This window comes from Camellia sinensis, chromosome 12, assembly GCF_055761805.1.
Source record: "Camellia sinensis isolate YWXY chromosome 12, ASM5576180v1, whole genome shotgun sequence".
In the NCBI taxonomy this organism is placed as follows: Eukaryota; Viridiplantae; Streptophyta; class Magnoliopsida; order Ericales; family Theaceae; genus Camellia; species Camellia sinensis.
Genome location: NC_138972.1, coordinates 150,015,716 through 150,037,269, shown reverse-complemented (window position 1 = coordinate 150,037,269; position 21,554 = coordinate 150,015,716). Strand labels below are relative to the sequence as shown.

The following is a 21,554-nucleotide window of genomic DNA, read 5'->3' as shown; positions in this document are numbered from 1 at the left end:
TCCAACATAAGCGGGTATGGTCATCAATAAATGTAACAAACCATCTTTTACCAGAAAGAGTAGTGATTTTAGAAGGGCCCCAAACATCACTATGAATCAAATAAAAAGGTTTGGAAGCCTGGTAAGGTTTTGGCAAATAAGTAGAGCGCTGAAATTTTGCAAAAATGTAACTTTCACAATGAAAAGAAGAACAATCAATCCCTTTAAATAATTCTGGAAATAAATGTTTCAGATAAAGAAAACTAGGATGTCCTAGCCTATAGTGCCATAGCATTATTTTTTCTCGAACAGAGATTGAACTAGTACTATTAAAGCTCTGAGCTTTTTTATTACTAACAGGTACTTCATCAAAGTAGTAAAGACCTTCAAGCATCCTAGCACGCCCAATCATCATCCCCGAGTTCTGGTCCTGACATTCACAATGGGATTCAAAAAATGTAACACGACAATTAGAATCCTTAGATAGTTTACTGACAGACAAAAGGTTACAGGCTAAGTTGGGGACGTGAAGAACAGCATTGAGATTAATTTTCTCAGTTAGTTTAATAAATCCTTTTCCTGCAATAGGTGAAAAACTACCATCGGCTATTCTGATTTTGTCATGACCGGAACAAGGGAAATAGGTACTAAATAAATGGGAAAAACTAGTCATGTGATCGGAGGCACCGGAATCTATGATCCACAGAGAGAAGTTTAGGCAAGAGAAGGCTTTAGGATTTCTACCTATTTGTGCCAACAAAACACTAGGAGTACCGGATGAGGAGTTGGATTTTATCAGCTTTAAGAGTTGATCAATCTGCTCTTTGTTGAAGGGACCTGAATCGGCTTCATTAGCGGTAGGAAAGCCACGATTCTTCTCTCCTTGTTTGCTGCTTTTCCAGTTGACAGGTTTGCCATGGATCTTCCAACACGTTTCACGTGTATGGCGAGGCTTGTTGCAAAAATCACACCAGACCCGTGGCTTATCATCAAACCTGCGCTGGTAATTTGCAGCCTTGTTGGCCGCAGCATCGCTAATTAAAGAAGAAATTTCAATTGATTCACCAGTACATTTTTTCTTAAGCATGACGCTCCTTCGGCTCTCTTCCCTTCTGACTTCGGCAAATACTTCGCCAATGGATGGGAGAGGAGGTCTGCCAATAATTCTTCCTCGCACTTCATCGAACTCAATGTTGAGGCCGGCAAGAAACTTGTAAATACGGCTGTCTTCCACAGTTTTCTTGTGGTGGTTGCAGTCGTCAACCGATTTCCATTCGTATGTGTTGAAGATGTCAAGATCCTGCCACAACCTTTTCAACGAATTGAAATATTTGGTGACGGAATCATCTCCTTGACGAATCTCTCCCAACTTCAAAGTTAATTCGAAAACTTGAGATTGATTTCCTAGGTCAGAATACATCTGACTAACATTATCCCACAATTCTTGTGCAGTAGGATAGCACATGTAATTAGAGCTTATATCCTCCTCCATGGAATTGACCAACCATGTCATAACCATGGAGTTTTCAGTGTCCCAACTGTCGAACAACGGATCATTAACAGCATGAGCCTTCTTGTCACCAGTGATGTAACCGATCTTTCCTTGCCCACGGATATACATCCGGACAGATTGTGACCAGCGGAGAAAATTATCACCATTTAAGCGGATGGTGGTGATTTGGACAGAGTGAGAGTTTGATGTTTTCAACGGAATGGCAGCGGCAGGCGTTGAAGTGGTTTCGGACGTGACTTCCGACATGGCTATGACGGTTTTAGGGCTGCTGTGTTTTTTGTAGCTCTGATACCAACTTAGAAAATATGAGGAAGAAGAACTCCGAAAATATGAGGAAGAAGGAATATATTTCTGTTATATTCAAAACTTCTTATTTTACAAGACCAAATGACACTCCTTATATAGGAGATATTACAAACATCATTATAACCCATTATATGCCACTTACATATTATATATTACCACTATCTACCACTATCATATTATATACATGCCACTATCTACCACCAACACCACTATCATATTCTATACATGCGACTATCTACCACCAACACCACTATCATATTCTATACATGCCACTATCTACCACCAACACCACTATCATATGCCACTATCTTATTATATGCATTAACACAAATTTCCAGCAGAAACGTACCTCAATCTTCGGTCGCCAACGCTCTTGATCTCAACATGATAGGGCGTGTAGCATTCATTTGTTTTGTTGCATTCATTTACATTGATTAGCAAACTTGGTACCTTTAGCCATCTTGCATCGAAATGCGTGATTGGTGGCCCGAGGACCGAGGGCCATGCTTCTTTGAGTTCATTGCATGATAGGGAGAGTGGCTATGCACACATTGTCTTGAAAATGCTTTGCCATGCACTGTCTGTCCTCTGCTGCAGCAAAACCAGTGCTCTGTAGGAAGAAACGGCCGGTCGGCCACATTCAGTGCCGGCCGGCTACAAAAGTCCAGCCGATGGCCCCACGTTTGGTCGGTGACCATTTTTCCATGGCCGATGGACTTGTATCTTGGCCGGTGGCATCCTACAGTGATCAGGGAGTAGTTCAGAAGCATTACAAATATTTTCACAGTTCTCAGAGGTGCAGAACAGTGCAAACTGAGGCAATAGTGGCATGGCAACGGGTTTCCGGGCGAGGTGAATCGAGCATGCATCATCCCATCATTCCGAGGCAGGGCTGCGGCCACTTTCCTTCTGTAATTAATTTGTTAATTAATTAGAAGTTTTGTAATATTTAATTAGCTAGAGTAGTTAATTATTTATTTGGTTTGTATTATTTATTTGGACCCTCCGAGGAGGGCAATGTTGTAATAAGTGTGCGTGTATGTGATGTATGTCTTCCAACCCCACGTCTTTCTTCCTTTATTTATCAGCTTATGATGGTTAGATTATGGCATGTTTCAGTTAGTATACTTATGTTTGCATGTTTGCATCCATTCATTTGTCTTGCATGCACCGGGCTCGGCGCATCATACTAACTGCATTGTATTTTTAATTCCAAGTTGAATACATGCTATCTGTTGTATTTCACATGCCATCTTAGAATAGTCGAGCCTATATTAGCTGCATTCTTGCATGTGTTGCATTAGGCATCTCAGCATATTTAGGATTCATGCATGATTTCTAATTAACTTCTTTCTTTGGCTCGGAGTACTAGGTAAGCTTTTATTAATATTGAGAGAGAGAAATATTAATATTGAGAGAGAGAGAGAGTGATTGAAAGACTAAACATAAACAAATTTATTTCTATCTCTTAAGCATTACAATGCTACTCCATTATATAGGAGGCTATGAGGCCACGAGGCCAAAAACACAAACCCACGAGGCCACTACATTTTATTATTATAATAATATTATTATAATAACTAACCACCACCGAAAGCATGAAATAAATAAATCAACCGAAAGCATATGGAATAAAGAAAAAGCACGTGGCTTGATTTTCAACACTCCCCCTCAAGCGACGTTGTAGATGTTAATCATGCCCAATTTGTCCGTCAGAGCTTCGAAGTTAACTCGAGCAAGAGCTTTGGTGAGAATGTCAGCTTTTTGACAGTTTGTTGGAGTGTAGCTGACTTGAAAAACTCCCTCTTCAATCTTTTCCTTGATAAAGTGTCGATCTATCTCCACGTGCTTAGTGCGATCATGATGAACCGGATTCTTAGCGATACTGATGGCGGCTTGGTTGTCGCAGTATAAAACCATGGGATGCTCAGATGGAACTCGTAATTCTTCTAACAGTCTGTTCAACCAGATTCCCTCACAGATACCTAGGGCCATAGCACGAAATTCTGCCTCAGCACTACTACGGGCGACCACTGACTGTTTCTTGCTTCGCCATGTAACCGCGTTCCCCCAAACAAATGAACAATAGCCAGAGGTTGATCTTCGATCAGTTACTGAACCTGCCCAATCTGCGTCTGAAAAAATCTCAATTTTTCTATTTGTTGTTCTTTGGAAGAAGAGACCCTTTCCCGGTGCCTTTTTTAGGTACCTCAATATTCTGGTCACAGCAGTCATGTGTTTGTCGGTAGGATTGTTCATGAATTGACTGACCACACTAACAGAGAAGCCGATGTCTGGCCTTGTATGAGAAAGATAAATGAGTTTTCCCACAAGACGTTGATATCTCCCTTTATCACTTGGTGCACTACCGTCACTTTCTTCCAATTTGATAGTTGTGTCCATAGGAGTTTCTGCCGGCTTGCATCCTAGCATCCCTGTTTCATTCAGTAAGTCTAGAACGTATTTACGTTGTGAGACGACTATGCCTTTCTTTGACCTAGCAATTTCCATTCCAAGAAAGTACTGAAGATTTCCAAGATCTTTAATCTCAAATTCCTTTGTTAGGAATGTTTTAAGTAAGCCAATTTCCTCTTCATGATCACCTGTTAGAATTATGTCATCCACATAAACAATGATAATTGCCAATTTCCCTCCTAGGGAGTGCTTCACAAATAATGTATGATCGGATTGACATTGAACAAAACCGTACCCTTTTACTGCCTTAGTGAACCGTTCAAACCAGGCCCTGGGAGATTGTTTGAGACCATACAAGGATTTTCGGAGTCTGCAAACTTTGTTGAAATTTGATGTCGTCTCAAGTCCAGCCGGAATGTCCATGTAAACTTCTTCCGCTAAGTCACCATTGAGGAAGGCATTTTTTACATCAAGTTGGTGAAGTGACCAATCGAGATTAGCTGCCAAGGATAAAAGTACACGAACAGTGTTGAGCTTGGCAACCGGAGCAAAGGTTTCTTGATAGTCAGTGCCATAGGATTGGGAGAATCCTTTGGCAACCAACCGAGCTTTATAACGTTCCACATTACCATCTGCCTTGTGCTTTACTGTGAAAATCCATTTACATCCAACGGGTTTCTTACCTCTTGGAAGATCAGTAATTTCCCAAGTACCATTCGTTTCCAGAGCCCGAACTTCCTCATTGACTGCTGCCTTCCACTGAGGAGACTTGAAGGCTTCCTGAATATTCCGAGGAATGTTTATCTCCGTGATGCTAGAAGTGAAGGCACGGAACGAAGGTGATAGATTATCATAAGAAATAAAGTTCCCAATGGGATGCTGAGTACATGATCTAACTCCTTTTCTCCAAGCTATGGGCATATTAAGAATACTGTTTTCGAACTCAGAATCAACAGTACTATCTGTGGTAAGAAGATTGTTACCTGGAATGTTGCTTGGATTAGAACCCGGTTCAGCCTCATGGGATTGTTGAGAAAGTGCTCCTTCCTCCATTTCCTCTTGGATGTGTTCATTATCCCGCAAGGCAACAATGAACTCGGAATTTTCGGCAGGTACAGATGGATTCAATGACTTAGGAGGTGTGGGATTTTTGGTGGTGAGGGATGGCTCACTAAATGACTCAGGGGTCCAAAATTGATATTCAGGGGTCCAAAATTGATATTCCTGGGTTGGAGTCTCCCCCTGAATATCAATTTTAGGGTAGTAAGACTGGGTTTCAAAAAATGTGACATCCATGGAAGTGTAGAATTTCCTAGTGACCGGAGAGTAACACTTATACCCTTTCTGATGTGACGAATACCCAATGAAGACACACTTGAGCGACCGGGGATCAAGTTTACCTCGATACTGTTGATGGACATGAACAAAGACAGAACACCCGAAAATTTTGGGTGGGATGGTGGAGATGAGGCGAGTAGTGGGAAAGGATTTTAGGAGAAGTTGACAAGGAGTTTGGAATTGTAGGACCTTAGATGGCATCCTATTGATAAGATAGGCAGCTGTAAGAACAGCTTCCCCCCAGAAGAATTGTGGAACATTTGTGGAAAACATGAGTGATCTAGCAACATCTAACAAATGCCGATTTTTCCGTTCAGCGATGCCGTTTTGTTGTGGGGTGTCAACACATGAACTGAAGTGAACTATCCCTTTGTCTGCTAAAAAATCTCCTAGAATTGAGTTGAAATAGTCCCGAGCGTTATCAGACTTTAGAATTTGGATTTTTGACTGGAATTGTGTCTGAATCATAATTTGAAAATTTTTGAAGATTTGGCTCGTTTCAGATTTGTCTTTCATGAGGAAGACCCAGGTTAATCTAGTGTGATCATCTATGAATGAGACAAACCACCTAGTACCAGTTACATTTTTTATTCTGGATGGACCCCAGATATCACTATGAATTAGTGAGAATGGACGAGACGCTTTATAGGATTGAATGGGAAAATGAGACCGTACATGCTTAGAAAATTGACAGATTTCACAATCAAAAGGTTTTGGATTTTTATTAAATAATGAAGGAAATAAATGCTTGAGATACATAACATTAGGATGACCTAAGCGATAGTGCCACAACATAATTGCTCTATCGTTATTTTGACACGAAACCGAAAAAGAACTACCACAAATTGCCGTTTGAGGTTGTTCTTGTGGATAGTGGCGTTCCTTAAGGATGTAGAGTCCAGAGCATTCCTCAGCATTGCCAATCATCTTCCCCGAATCCAAATCCTGAAATTCACAATGAGTGGAGAAAAAATTAGTAACACACCTCTTTTCCTTAGTGAGTTTACTAATTGACAATAAATTACAGTCCAAGTCAGGAACAAGGAGAACAGAGTTGAGAATAAGATTTTTAGACAGCACAACTGAACCTGTACCAGCAACCTTTGATAGTGAACCATCTGCTATTCGGACCGTTAAATTATTTTGACATGAGTTATATGTATCAAAAATTGTTGCATCTCCCGTCATATGATCAGATGCTCCTGAGTCCACAATCCAAGGTTTTTTACGTTTCTTACTAACAGTAAAGGCGTTCAAAGAATTACCTTTGTGAGCCAAGGTTCCGGATCCTATGATGTGGTTGGAAGACGAACCAGATTGTGACTGTAGTAGTTTCTGGAGCATCTCCATTTGCTCCTTGGTGAAAGGGCTTGCTTCAGGTTGTGGTGATGGTTCATTTGTACCTACATGATTACCTCGTCCTTCTTTCTCAAGAGGCTGACGTGGTTTCCAATCTACTGGCTTTCCATGAATCTTCCAGCAAGTTTCTCTCGAGTGACCCGGCTTTCTGCAATGATCACACCAAGGCCTACCTCCTTTATTTTTCTGACGGTTGTCGATAGGAGCGAATTGAGTCTTAAGAGCCGAGCTTTCTGCCATATTCAGTTGTTGATGAGATCCCATCATGAGTTTTTTCCGACTTTCTTCGCGACGGACTTCAGAGAATGCCTCTCTAAGGTTAGGGAGCGGTTTTACTCCCATAATTCTTCCTCTGATTTCATCAAGATTTGTGTTCAATCCTAACAAGAATTTAAACACACGCTTCCCTTCGACAATCTTTTTATATAACAGACCATCAGTAACACACTGCCAGTTATGAACCTCAAACGTATCAAGTTGACGCCATAGACGAGTAAGGGTATTGAAATATTCAGTTACCGTAAGATTGTCTTGACGTAAATTGTGGAGGGAGCTTTCAAGCTGGATGATTTCAGATGTGTTTTCCTTGTCTGAAAACGTTTCTTTTGCCATGTCCCAGATCTCTTTGGCAGTATCAAATGACAGAAAATTTTCGCCAATGTCAGTGGTCATAGAGTTGACGAGCCACGACATGACCATATTATTTTCAGCTATCCACCTTTTGTAGGTTGATGCTGTGGTTTCTGGTAGCGCCGAGGCTCCGGTGATGTAGTCATCTTTCTCCTTTCCCCGTATAAACATTAACATGGATTGAGACCATTGCAAATAATTTTGCCCATTCAGTTTATGGGCAGTGATCGGAAGATGAGAGGTTTCCATTTGATGAGAGGATGAAGAGGATGAGATGATAATATCAGAAGAAGAGGAGGATGAGTTGATAGTCATTCCGAATGCTGGACCGTATTTAGTCATGCACTAGAAGGATATATTTGAGTAGAAGAGAAAAATTCGAATATTGACTGAAGAGGCGAAAATGACGAGACAGGATTACACCTGCTCTGATACCATGAAAAAATATTAATATTGAGAGAGAGAAATATTAATATTGAGAGAGAGAGAGAGTGATTGAAAGACTAAACATAAACAAATTTATTTCTATCTCTTAAGCATTACAATGCTACTCCATTATATAGGAGGCTATGAGGCCACGAGGCCAAAAACACAAACCCACGAGGCCACTACATTTTATTATTATAATAATATTATTATAATAACTAACCACCACCGAAAGCATGAAATAAATAAATCAACCGAAAGCATATGGAATAAAGAAAAAGCACGTGGCTTGATTTTCAACATAGCATGCTTACCATGAGGCTATGTGCTTATGTGATATAACAGTCTGAATGCCTGTGGGTGAAGGTTGGGTTGCTTGAATTGGAATAATTTGTCGGAACCCGTGTTTTAGCCTACTTGCGAGTAGCAAACTTCCATCCATTTTCAAACAAACAGATATGCGATGTTTTATTCCAACTTGGGCAATCCAGTCTATACTTGTATGCTGTGCGCATCACATAGTAATTCTAGGATAATAAACCGGAATAAGAGCACATGTGTTTTCAAAAATAAGATATCATGTGTGGTGGCCGATCTTTGATCAGGCGAGCGGGGGTGCTCATGAAATGACCTTCCCCAATCGTTCCCAAGTTCCTGAGCCAAGGCAACTTTGGTGATGACGGACACGTGGCCTTAGGCAACGAGTCAGAGTTTCCTAAATTCCACCAAAATAAAATATTTAGGTGGCGACTCTGTATCTGGTAAAGCAGTCCATGTTTGGCACTTCTTTCTAAAAATCAGTTTTTCAAAACGATTTGCCGGATTTAGACTCTTTGGTGATTCATCGGTCTTGCATTGCATTCTGCGAGATTAGATACAGGACCGTGACATTGAGTCCGAACTGTAGTGAGCCCAAATGAACAAAACGGGAGGGATTTCCCCCTGGGACGTTCGGGGACATCTACAATAATGATTTAACCAATTTACACACTTTTTTTTTCTTTTCCTGGAACAGAAAAACCTTCTGGTTGTTCCATGTAAATTTCTTCATCTAACTCACCATTTAAGAAAGCTGTTTTCGCATTCATTTGATGAATTTCTAGATTATATAGAGACGCAATGGCTATTAGCATTCTAATGGATGTTATTCTAGTAACCGGTGAGTATATGTCAAAGTAATCAAGACCTTTTTTTTGTTTAAAACCTTTGACCACAAGTCTTGTCTTGTATTTGTCAATTGATCCATCCCCTTTCTTTTTTCTTTTGAAAATTCACTTGTACCCAAGAAGTTTACAACCTGGTGGTAAGTTCACTAATTCCCAAGTGTGATTTTGCAAGATGGATTCAACTTCACTATTGACAGTTTTTTTTCCATAAAGGAGCTTCAGGACTAGACATAGCCTCTTTAAAAGTTAAAGTCTCATTTTCTAACAAATATGTAAGAAAATTTGGACCAAAAAATTTTGAGGTTCTAGCTCGTTTATTACGCCTAAATTCCTCTTCCTCATTTTGACCTATCTCTTACTCTTGATCTTGTTCTAGATCATTACTAGTAATAGCATCAAAAGATCTTTTATTAGTACTAGTCTGTTGTCCAGTCTTATTTGGAAGTACATGTTCAAAGAAAGATGAATTCCGAGATTCAATAATAGTATTTAAATGTATTTCGGAATGTTCTGATTTATGAATCAAAAACCGATATGTACTACAATTCTTGGCATAATCAATGAAAATGCAATCAACGATTTTAGGACCTATCTTAGTCTTTTTAGGACTAGGAATAGCCACTTTAGTCATACACTCTCACACTTTTAAGTATTTGTAGGATGGTACTCTCCCATGCCACAATTCATAAGGTGTTTGCTCCACTTTCTTTCGGGGTACTTTATTAAGCATATGATTAGCAGAAAGTATTGTTTCTCCCCACAAGTTCTGCGGTAATCCAAAACTTATTAACATGACATTCATCATTTCTTTTAAAGTCCTATTTTTCCTTTCAGCAATTCCATTTTGCTGAGATGAGTAAGGAGCGGTGGTTTGATGAATTATTCCATGTTCTTTACAAAACTCGCCAAAGGTGATTCATATTCACCACTTCCATCACTTCTTAGTTTTTTGATTTTCTTGCCAAGTTGATTTTCAACTTCATTTTTATATTGAATGAAAGTTTCCAAAGTTTCATCCTTGGTTCGAATTAAATAAACATAACTATATCTAGCATAGTCATCTATAAAAGTGATAAAATATTTTTTCCCACCTCTAGCTTGAATTGATTTAAAATCACAAATGTCACTATGAATTAATTCAAGTGGTTCCGTACTTCTTTCAATTGAATGGAAAGGAGTTTTGGACAATTTTGCCTCAACGCAAATTTTACATTTATGATTTGTATCAATGTTAAATTTAGGCAAATATTCCATATTAATTAATCTACGCAAAGATCCATAATTAACATGTCCAAGTCTACCAAGCCATAAATTTGAAGAGTCAATCAAGTAAGAAGAAGATGTATTTTTATTAATAACTAAGGGTACAACGGTCATTACATTCATCTTGAAAAGGCCATCAGACATGTAAGTTTTTCCTACATGCATCACATTCTTAGTAAGTACAAATTTATCACTCTTAAATACTAGCCTAAACCCATTCTTACTCAACAAAGATCCAGAAATAAGATTCTTGCGAATGTCCGGCACATACAGCATATTGTTGAGAGTGAGTTCCTTTCCAGATGTCATCTTCAAAACAATCTTCCCTTGTCCTTCAACTTTGAAAGTTGAGGAGTTGCCCATAAAAAGTTGTTCACCGTTGTCCATTGTAGAATAAGATGTAAACATCTTTTTATCGGCACAAATATGGCAAGTAGCACCAGTGTCCACCCACCATTCTTTAGGATTTCTGACAAGATTTGCCTCGGAAACAACTGCAGAAAGATTGATGTCATCTACACCATTGGAAATATTGTCCACTTCGGTCATATGAGCTTGAGCAGGCTTCTTGCTTGTTCTTCTTTTGCTTTTGCCTGTGCTACAACAATCTTTGGCCCAATGTCCCTCTTTGTCACAGATGTAACACTTGCCATTAAACTTGTACTTTTTAATTTTCTCTCATTTAGAGCCTTGTGATAAACTTTCTTCAGAAAACTTCCGTTTCTTTGCTTTTGCAGCATGTTCCACCACATTTGCCTCAGACTCCATAGGATGCTTACCAGCCTGCTTTTCAAAATTGCGGTTGTCCTCCTCAATCCTCAAACGCACAATTAATTCCTCTAAAGACATTTCTTTGCACTTGTGTTTGAGTAGTTTTTGAATTCCTTCCAGCCTTGTGGTAATTTCTCAATTAAGGATGCAATTTGAAAAGATTCACTGAGAGACATGCCTTCTGCGTGAATGTCATGCAGAATGAGTTGGAGATCTTGAACTTGGCTGATCACAGTCTTAGAATCAACCATCACAAAGTCCAAGAATTTGCCAACCACAAATTTCTTTGAGCCGGCATCTTCCGTTATGTACTTTTTTTCCAAAGACTCCCAAAGTTCCTTTCTTGTTTTGATAGGACTGTAGACATTGTATCATGTATTGTCAAGTTCGTTCAAGATGTAGTTCTGGCAAAGGAAATCAGCATGTTTCCAGGCATCGACCGTAGCAATCATTTGCCGGTCAATTTCATCCTCGTTAAGAGTAAGAGCATTTTCACGAAGAAAACGAACTAGGTTCAGAGTTGTAAGATAGAACAACTTTTTTTGTTGCCATCTTTTAAAATTAGTTCCTGAGAACTTCTCTGGCTTTTCACCGTGATTTACCGATACTATCACACCAGGAGAGGGGGGTTGGCGCAATTGCAGCCACCATTCCAGTACTCGTTTGAGCATTTGTTTCAGTAGCCATGAATTCTAAATTATAAAACAAAATTATATTTAGAATTTATACTACACAGAAAATTAATCTAAATTCACAGAATTAAATTTTGTAAAAATAAAAGAAATAAGAAGGTAACTTTATTTTTCAATTAATTTGTAAATAAAATAAAATTTTATTTAACCAAATTAATTCCACACAGAAAATTAAATTTCTGTAACACTTCAATAATTAAAAAAAAAACAAATTTATTTTTAATTAATGAACACTCAGAAATTATTTAAGAAAACCAAAATTAATTTCTGACAACCTTTACAAATAAATATTCTGAATTGTTAATGACACTAGTATATTACTACTAATTGTCAAAGAAAATAGATAGTATATTACTACTATCTGTCAAACAGTATATTACAACTATTTATTTTCCAACCAGAATATTATTTTTTAAAATCACAGAAAATAATTTCTGTAAGAAGAAAAAAGAAAGGAAATAAATGAAAAATTTTGTAAACAGAATAATTCGAATCTGTCTTAAGATTGTTGGAACAATCTTCTGTGTAAAAAATAAATTGAAACTAAATCAAACAAAATAAAATAAATAATTTACCGAATTTATTTTACCGAACTGAAGTATAATAAAAAGATCAAGTCAAGTGCGTGACACTCTGTCCTTAAGACAGATTCGCCCCACTACAGTGCTTATGGTTATGTGGCGTCTATCTCCCAGGATACAATGATCTTCACAAATTTGTAGTAGCACTCCAAACAAATTTGTCTGGCGAACTAGAACTTTGTGTTCTATACTCTTTTTAATTTTCTCTAAAACTAGAATAAATATTATATATGCAAAGGAACGAAATCTGGATAGCAAAATGTATTTTTTCAGACTTTTTTCGATGCTTGAACACTATTGGAAATATTGGTATTTACAGGCAAAAATTATGTTCGAACAAGTGCAATAAAAAACTGAACCGATATGAAACAGTTTTGAATATGTGCAGTTTCAAAATTCAAACAGATAAATGCTATAACTGCAACAGATCTGGTGGCAGTTTCGGACAGATAACTGCCCAACAGTTTGGATTTGTCCGCGCAATTTAAAACCTGTAGACAGTTTGAATTTGAATCTGTTGTGGACTGAAAATGGCACATTTATGGACATAAAAAATTAAATTCAAATTTTGAATTAATTTCCTGTAAAATTCAAATGAATTTTGTCTAAAAAATTAATATAAGAACCGACTTAACCCACACCTGCGCTTGGCCCGTCGAACGGATGGCGCCCGTGTGGTGGTTTGAGCCAAGGTTCCATTTGTCCATAATTCTTTCCTTCTATAAACTTGGGTGCCCCTTGGGGCCAACCCAAGTATTGTACTCTAAAGATTATATACCCACAAAAACTCTCTTAAAGTTTTAATGTGGGACAACCCATTTTAAGAAACTCACATTTACTTCTTTAAATTTTCCTTTCCACGAACCCGAAAACGACGTCAATTTCCCGTTCACTCATAAATGGTTTTGACGAACCATCTACACCGTGTGACTTGTCATGCGGTAAGAAACACGTCACCTTTTCGGACCCACTCCAAAAGAGGTTTGGGACCCACTCAATTTCGTGCTCAAAGATGGCCCAAAATAAGCATATATAACACCTATTTTCCAACAACTAGCACCGAATTTTAATCAAATTGTTCATATTCGCGCCGGTGGCTCTAAACGGATTCGAGCTCCAAGATGTTGCTTTTCAGGTTCACATGTATTGACCAATACAAATGACTTCCTTAAGCTCCATGCCCAAATCTTGGCAAGCGCAAAAGAGAGTCGAGGATTCAAGATAGCTTCTACAACCCAAGTCTTTTCCGACCACCTTGGCGCTGAGCTTTTTGATTCAATAGCTTGGGTTGTGCTAACATGTTTGTTTGCATTCTTGTTATCCTTGCAGGGTTGTGATGTTGCTGCGTGTAGGTTTCTAATTGAGGTGCGGTTACTGGTGGCCGTCTTGGCTATTAAGTCCTGCAATTGTTTTTATTTTGCCCGTGTCTAGTTGGTTGCTTAGTTTCTTGAGTTTGTGGTGTATGTTGTGTCTGTTTTGTTGCTGACTGTCCTGTTTGTGTTTGTTATGTTGATGCAAGTTAATCTTTTCTCAAAAAAATAAATAAATAAAGGAAGAACATAAACAAGGGTAGTAAAGTAAATTCAATAAGGCATTAAATAGTGCTATTTGACAAAGGGGTGTGGAAGTGATATTTCAGAAAAATAGAGGGAGTGTCAGCCTAATTTACATAAACATATGGGTGTGGTTTTTAACGACAATATCTCAATTCTCAGCGAAAGAACGTACATGATCACTCTTATAGTATCAATACGAGGACATTCTGACATGTTTTTTATAGCAAAATTACACTAAAATTTGTGTTGTGCAGTGCAGCACAAGAATAAAAAGAAAATAAAACAAATAAACTAGCTAGGCTAGTATGCAAAACAAATAGAATATATAGGTTCGAATCGCACTTTTGATGAAATACCTTCATATGAACCTCAAGAAGGGCAGTCTTCTCCTGAAAACTGAAAAGGTTGCATTGCTGCCTTTTCAGCATTTTTTTGCCTCAATTCGAACTGCTTTTTTCTCCTCCAAGGTCATCTGCAAGCAAAAATGGGAAAATGAAAGAACATTCAGTGGGGAAAATAAGGAAATAAACTAAGAAGGATAAGAGAAATTATTGATGAATGTTATCAAAGTAGAGGAAATTCTCTAACCAATATCTTAACAGAAAATGCTCTGCAACTCCAATGCTCTGGAAAAAAAATAGAAAAAAAAAGGGTTACTACAAAACAAAGTAGATATCTTCGGCTCCTTACAGTAATTGCCAGATGCAAGAGAAAGTAACTACCATTGAAACTTGATCTTGTCAAGCAAGTTGTAGGAGAGGGTTCAAGAAAAAGAATTGGAAAATTCGAAGATCTTCGAAGATCCTTGAAGAACAATTTCGAATTCTCTAGAATATGATGAGAGGCTTAGATTCTTCAATAATCTCAACTTAGGAACACAACAACAAAGGAGATAATGGAGATAAGAGATTGGGTGAAGAAGAAGGCAAAATGGCTAGAGAATAGAATAATGGCAAGGCTTTCCCATGGATCTCCCACTTTCACTCTCAAGGTTGATAATGGAGAAGGGAAATTAGTTCTTTCCCAAGAGTTAAAAATCTCCAAAATCCATCCCTTGTAAAGCTATGGGACGGTGCTATTTATAGGCACCTCATGATGTAGGATGGAGCCCATGTGCAAGGCACATGGGGGATATTCTCTCTAACCACCTTGTCCGAGGAGGTGACCTCTCCGAAGAGGTGACTCCTCCGAGGAGGTGACTTCTCCGAGGATGAGAAAACCCCGAAGAGGAGATCAATCCCTCGGCGAACCCCTCTTCTTAGCCACACCTAACCAATGATCCCCAATCATCCCAAAGGGTCAGGGGTAGTCCCAGAGGACGTCCTGCAGCAAAAAAATATTGCCGAGTCTCATGGACCGCCCGGGGTCGTGCCACCTCGACCCGGGTATAGGCTAGTTTAACCGAAGAGTGAATTTATCTCCACTCACCGTCCTCGGGATCGGGTCCTTTGTTCGAACTCCATTACGCCCATGGTTCTGGTGCGTAGATCCCGGAAAGCTCCGAGCCCGCAAGTGTTCTGGGACTCATTAACGGAGCGACTTCTAGATTGCGTCTGAATCCGTTCGAAGCCAAGTGTTTAGGACCTCTAGGTTCGTGGATCCGAACCCTTTCGAGTCCGAGTGCCTCGGATCTCTAGGCTTGCTTAATACCCTTTCGAGTTCGGGCCCGAGTAAGTCTCTAGGTTCGTGGATCCGAACCCTTTCGAGGCTTAGAGCCATTCAGCCCGTTTGACGGAGATAAATCCAAGCCCACCAATCTTGGACTTGCGATAAATTCGGGCCCACTAATCTTGGGTTATTGGGCCTAAATAATTTAGTGGGCTTAAATTAGCTCATCTTACACAAGTTAAAAAAAATGATTTGGCTATGTGCCAATTAACAAAGAACAAGGGAAACAAATACAAATATATGCATATATATTATGTGTATATGTACACATACATATACTGTAACAACCCTCACCTTACTCTTGTCTTACTTGCATACGTTCCTGCATGATCTTGTCTTGTTTTAATAATTGGAAGGATTTGTTTGCCTTGTTTTGTTAGTATTACTTGCGTGATCTTGTCCCTTGTTCGGTGTGTGCGTGGCTGAGGTCATCTTGAGCTTAGTCCGCCTTTGAACCCTTGTACTTAGATTTGTTTTGAGATCTTGTTCAACTCCATCTTCACCTCGGGCATTCATTGCCGAGATATTTTGCACTTAGCGAACCTTGTCCTTGGGCAGGCATGGCCTAGGCCGAGATGTGGCACACCCCGGCCAAGGTGTGGCACAGCTTAGTCAAGTGTCGTCCTCCCTAGCCGATGTTTTGTTATCCTGTTGCTGGATCCTTGATTTGAGCCGATGTCATCTTATTGCCGATGTGTCTTACCCGAGCTTGCTGCATACGCTTTGTCAGAGACTTGTCTTGTCTATCAATCACCTTTTTGAGCTGAACCAACCCGATAACGCCACGTGTCCGAGCTGATTGTTAAGGCAGCCGGCAGACCTTGAAACAAATCATTTTTGGGTCTCAGATCTTTGTTTTAGAGAGAGAAGCTCTAGAGAAGTTCTTGAGTGAGAGTAAGTCTCCCAAGCTTGATCTTCGTGGTTTGAACCGTTGGATCCGAGTTTTGAGGTTAGAATCTTGATCTCCTTTGGTTGTTCTTGCTGATTATCTAGCTGCATTGCATGATCGGATCTGTTTTGCATGTCATGCATTGTTTGAAGTTGGTTTTGGAAAGAGAAAATGGTTTTTCATGTGTTCTTGAAGAAAGTCTCGTTTTGATCGAAAAGCTTGGAACGAAAACCATGTTTTTGTGTTTGTTCTTGCATGACTTCCTTGTATGGGTACCCAGGTCCATATTTTGAACTCTTGGCATGAAAACTCAGATTTTTGTAACAAGTTGTGAGCTTGCATCCATCTTTCCAATGATCATGTTCTTCATATTCTTCAAAGGAAAACCCAGGTTTTTCCTGACTTTGTTTAGCGGGACCTCGGCATAGACCTGGACGGTACCCAGTGTGTTTTCATGAACGGGAGCAGTGATTAAGCTTCCAGCTTGTTTTGCTTTGTCTTTGACTTGGATCTGGCAAGAATGCCGAGATCATTTGCATGTATATAGAGCTTGCTTTGAGAATGTGACTTGCCATGTGATTGTAGGTCCTTGATATTTGCTTTGAGTCTACACCTGAAGAACTAGGTGAGTGGTATTTCTAATAAAGCTATGTTACACTTGCTTTTGATAAATCTTGTTTTGTTTGTTTTGACGTGGGTATTTGCTAAGCATGAATAAATAGCCTTGTTTTGATTGTTATCCTCGGAATGTCCCTTGTGCTGGAGGACTCTAAACTTTCGCAGTACTAAGTATAAAAGGATACGGTCCTTGTTAAATCGGGCTACGGGCCTAAGTAACACAAGTCCCTTGTATTGGAGGACTCTAAACTTTCGCAGTACTATGTGTAAAAGGATACGGTCCTTTCTTGAAAAGATTTCTATGTTAAATCGGGCTACGGGCCTAAGTAACACAAGTCCCTTGTGCTGGAGGACTATAAACTTTCGCAGTACTTTTGACCAAACAATTACGGATCGTACAGCCCTTGATACTTGAATGATGAATACGGTTCATCCCTTGCTTCGCCGATGTTACGATACTTGAATGATGAATACGGTTCATCCCTTGCTTCGCCGATGTTACGATACTTGAATGATGAGTACGGTTCATCCCTTGCTTCGCCGATGTTATGATACTTGAATGATGAATACGGTTCATCCCTTGCTTCGCCGATGTTATGATACTTGAATGATGAATACGGTTCATCCCTTGCTTTGCCTATGTCAGTAAACATCTTTGGATACCTGTAATATTTGATTGATGAATACGGTTCATCCCTCGTCTTGCTGAAGTTTGATGTGTTTCGTTTTGAAGGACCTCGGCTATATTCATGCAAAACCTTTATTATTAGTACCATTCACTGAGTATTTGTACTCACCCCTCTATATATATGTAGGTGATGAGCAGGACGGCGGCGACGCCTAGATCGTTTTGGATGCTTGTTTTGGATTCGTACTTATGTCGGCTTTGCTTTTGTATTTACGTCGGCGATGCCCTGCTTTGCATGTCGGCAAATCTTGAAAATCATGCTTCTTGACTTGTATTAGCTGTACTTTTGTATATGTCAGCTCGAGAAGCCTTTTGATCAAGATGTAACATGTATTTTACCTTGTTGTATTCAAGTTGTAAAGTTAATTGGAAATGTTTGGCATTGCTTTGATCTACGCACAGCTCTTATGGACCACTTGTATTTGATTTATTGCTTCCGCATTTGTGAGCCCATATATCCATACTCTGATTGTGTTAAGTTTTTGAAAAGTTGGCCTTCGGTAATTACGGATTATTGGCCATCACGGCACCAAACTACTAGGGGCGGTTTGGGGTCGTGACAGAATGGTATCAGAGCACAAGTTCCCCGGTATACGCTATTCACACACTTTGAGTCCTAAAGAGGATAGGATTTCCCTTAGGAAGATGTTAGGGTTGCATCATGGTGTTTGCTATTTGAACGAGGTGTGCATTGTTTTGATATACTTATTTGCTACTTGCCTATGTGGTTATTTGCTTAATTGTTTTAAAGTCATACCTTGCATACTCATAGCATCATGAGGAGAGGTAGACCACCGCTTGGCCGAGATCAGTCCGAAGATAGAATGGACAGATTGGAAAGATTAGTTGAAGGTTTGGCCCGTGAGTTGAGGCAAACCAGACAGCAGTTCGCTAGTGCTTCGACTCAGGCCGAGCAGGCCAACGGCCGAAACGTAGTTCCACCTCCACCTCCTCCAGTACCGCAGGTTCCCCCGCAACCAGCCTTGTATGGGGATGGCACGATAGCTTTGATCAGGGAGTTCAAGAAAATGAGGCCACCGAGATTCTCTGGGGGTATAGAGTCGATGAAGGCTGAGGCATGGGTTTTAGAAATGGAGAAGTTGTTCGAGATCTTCCCTAGCACTGACGCTCAGAAAGTGACGTTGGCAGCATTCACATTAGATGATGACGCCCGCAGGTGGTGGATGATGGTTAGAGGGAGCAATCCAGATTTGACCTGGACCCGATTCTTAGAGTTGTTCTACAAGAAACATTTTCCCCTAAGTGTTCGAAACCGCAAGGCTACCGAATTTCATACTCTAACGCAAGGCAACAGAACAGTGGCGGAATATGACCGCGCTTTCACTGAATTGGTAAGGTTTGTACCTCACATGACCAACGATGAATATATGAAGGCCAGGAAGTTCGAGTGTGGGCTTCGTGGACCGATTCAAGACCGGGTCAACTTGCTCGATATGCCGACTTATGCCGAAGTATTGGACAAAGCCATTCAGGCCGAAGCTAATTTGAACCGATACCAGAGCTCGGGAGAAAACCAGCGAAAGAGGCAGAACTATGACAATCGCCGAGGACAGCTGGGCACCAAGAAGAGAACGAACATGGGCAGTACTAGTAACCTAAGGCAGGAAGGGAGTGCTAAACCGATGTGTTCGGATTGTGGGAAACAGCATTTCGGGATTTGTCGACGAACGTCTGGAGCCTGTTATGAATGTGGCGAGATGGGCCATTATGTGAGAGATTGCCCCAAGACAAAGGTCGATAACAGCAAGAAAGGAGAGAATACCTCGGGTTCCGTTCAGAAGGGAAATGCTGGGAAAGAACAGATGAGACAGGGCAGAGTGTTTGCATTAGTACCAGGAGACACTCAGAATGCTGAGGCAGTAGTGTCAGGTATACTTCTAATTTGCTCCCAAGATGCTTATGTGTTGATTGATTCGGGTTCTACTCATTCGTTTATATCTACTATGTTTGCCGAGAAAATTAATAGAGAACTAGAGCCCCTTGATTATGTGTTGTCTGTGTCTACTCCATCTGGGAGATCTATGACTGTTGCATCCATTTACAGAGCATGTGTCGTTATGATTGAGAATGTTGAATTGCTAGTAGATCTAATGCCTCTAGACCTAGCTCATTTTGATATTATACTGGGAATGGACTGGTTAGTTGCAAACGATGCATCTATTAATTGTGTTTCGAAAAGTGTCACACTGAGACCCCCAAACCTAGCCGAGATTACTTTCCAGGGTAAAGGGATAGTGCCCCCACCATACTTGATTTCGTCCATTAAGGCCTGTAAGTTAATTCAGAAGGGGTGTCGAGGTTACTTGTGTAGTATACTGAGTGATCAGAATGGAAATGTTAACTTAGCCGACATCCCGATTGTTAATGATTTTCCCGACGTCTTTCCGGATGAATTGCCTGGCCACTTGACCGATAGAGAAATAGAGTTTACTGTCGACATTATATCGGGAACGCAGCCGATCTCCAAACCACCTTATAGGATGGCCCCCGCTGAACTTAGAGAATTGAAACTGCAATTGCAAGAGTTGTTAGATAAGGGTTTTATTAGGCCGAGCACTTCACCATGGGGAGCACCTGTTTTATTTGTTAAGAAGAAGGATGGCACACTCCGTCTTTGTATTGACTATAGAGAACTTAATAAAGTCACCATTAAGAACAAGTACCCGTTACCTAGGATTGATGATTTGCTTGATCAGTTACAAGGAGCACGAGTCTTTTCTAAGATCGACCTTCGGTCTGGTTACCATCAGCTTAAAGTTAAAGCCGAAGATGTTGAGAAGACTGCTTTTCGAACAAGATATGGCCACTACGAGTTTTTAGTAATGCCTTTTGGAGTGACCAATGCCCCTACTGCATTTATGGATTTAATGAACAGAATCTTCAAACCATATTTAGATGAATTTGTAGTTGTTTTCATTGATGATATATTGATCTATTCCAAGAGTGATGTTGAACATGAAAACCATTTGAGACTTGCCTTACAAATTTTGAGAGAACGGAAGTTGTATGCTAAGTTTAACAAGTGTGAGTTTTGGCTTGCTACCATCTCATTTTTGGGTCATGTGATTAATGAAGAGGGTATCTCAGTAGATCCTAGCAAAGTTGAAGCCGTAGTAAATTGGCCGAGGCCGACTAATGTGTCCGAGATTCGTAGTTTTCTGGGTTTGGCAGGTTATTACAGGAAGTTTGTGAAAGATTTCTCAAGGATTGCAATTCCATTGACGCAACTGACTAAGAAGGGAACATTGTATGAATGGACTAAAGATCGGGAGTCAGCCTTCCAGGAACTGAAGACGAGGTTAATTACAGCACCAGTACTTGTACTACCATCAGGTAACGAAGAGTTTCATGTCTATAGTGATGCATCGCATAAGGGTTTGGGTTGTGTATTAATGCAAAAGGGTAAGGTTATAGCTTATGCATCTCGTCAGTTGAAACCTCATGAGAAAAACTATCCTACCCATGACTTAGAATTGGCGGCCGTGGTATTTGCTTTAAAGATTTGGCGTCACTATTTGTATGGAGCTACTTGTCAGGTTTTTACAGATCATAAGAGCTTAAAGTATCTATTCACTCAGAAGGAATTGAATTTGAGACAGAGACGGTGGCTTGAGTTGTTGAAAGACTACGATATGCAGATTCAATATCACCCCGGGAAAGCTAACAGTGTAGCCG

The 21,554-nt window shown here is 39.9% G+C and overlaps 1 protein-coding gene across 1 annotated transcript; it reads right to left on the bottom strand.

The window, feature by feature from the left end:
- Window positions 1-242: 242 nt before the first annotated feature.
- Window positions 243-1,399, bottom strand: LOC145803975 (uncharacterized). The gene is made up of 2 exons (XM_082897376.1): window positions 724-1,399; window positions 243-409 (listed from the first exon to the last, which is right to left on the bottom strand). The coding sequence occupies exons 1-2, from the start codon at window positions 1,397-1,399 to the stop codon at window positions 375-377; spliced, it is 711 nt and encodes a 236-aa protein (XP_082753502.1). The 3' UTR covers window positions 243-374.
- Window positions 1,400-21,554: the final 20,155 nt, after the last annotated feature.

Bases quoted from the DNA above. Each gene is read 5' to 3' on its own strand.
- LOC145803975 (XM_082897376.1), bottom strand. From the start codon at position 1,399: ATGTATTCTGACCTAGGAAATCAATCTCAAGTTTTCGAATTAACTTTG. The intron at 410-723 runs GTAGAAATCCTA...TGTGAATGTCAG, and splicing joins TGTTTTGTTGGCACAAATAG to GACCAGAACTCGGGGATGAT.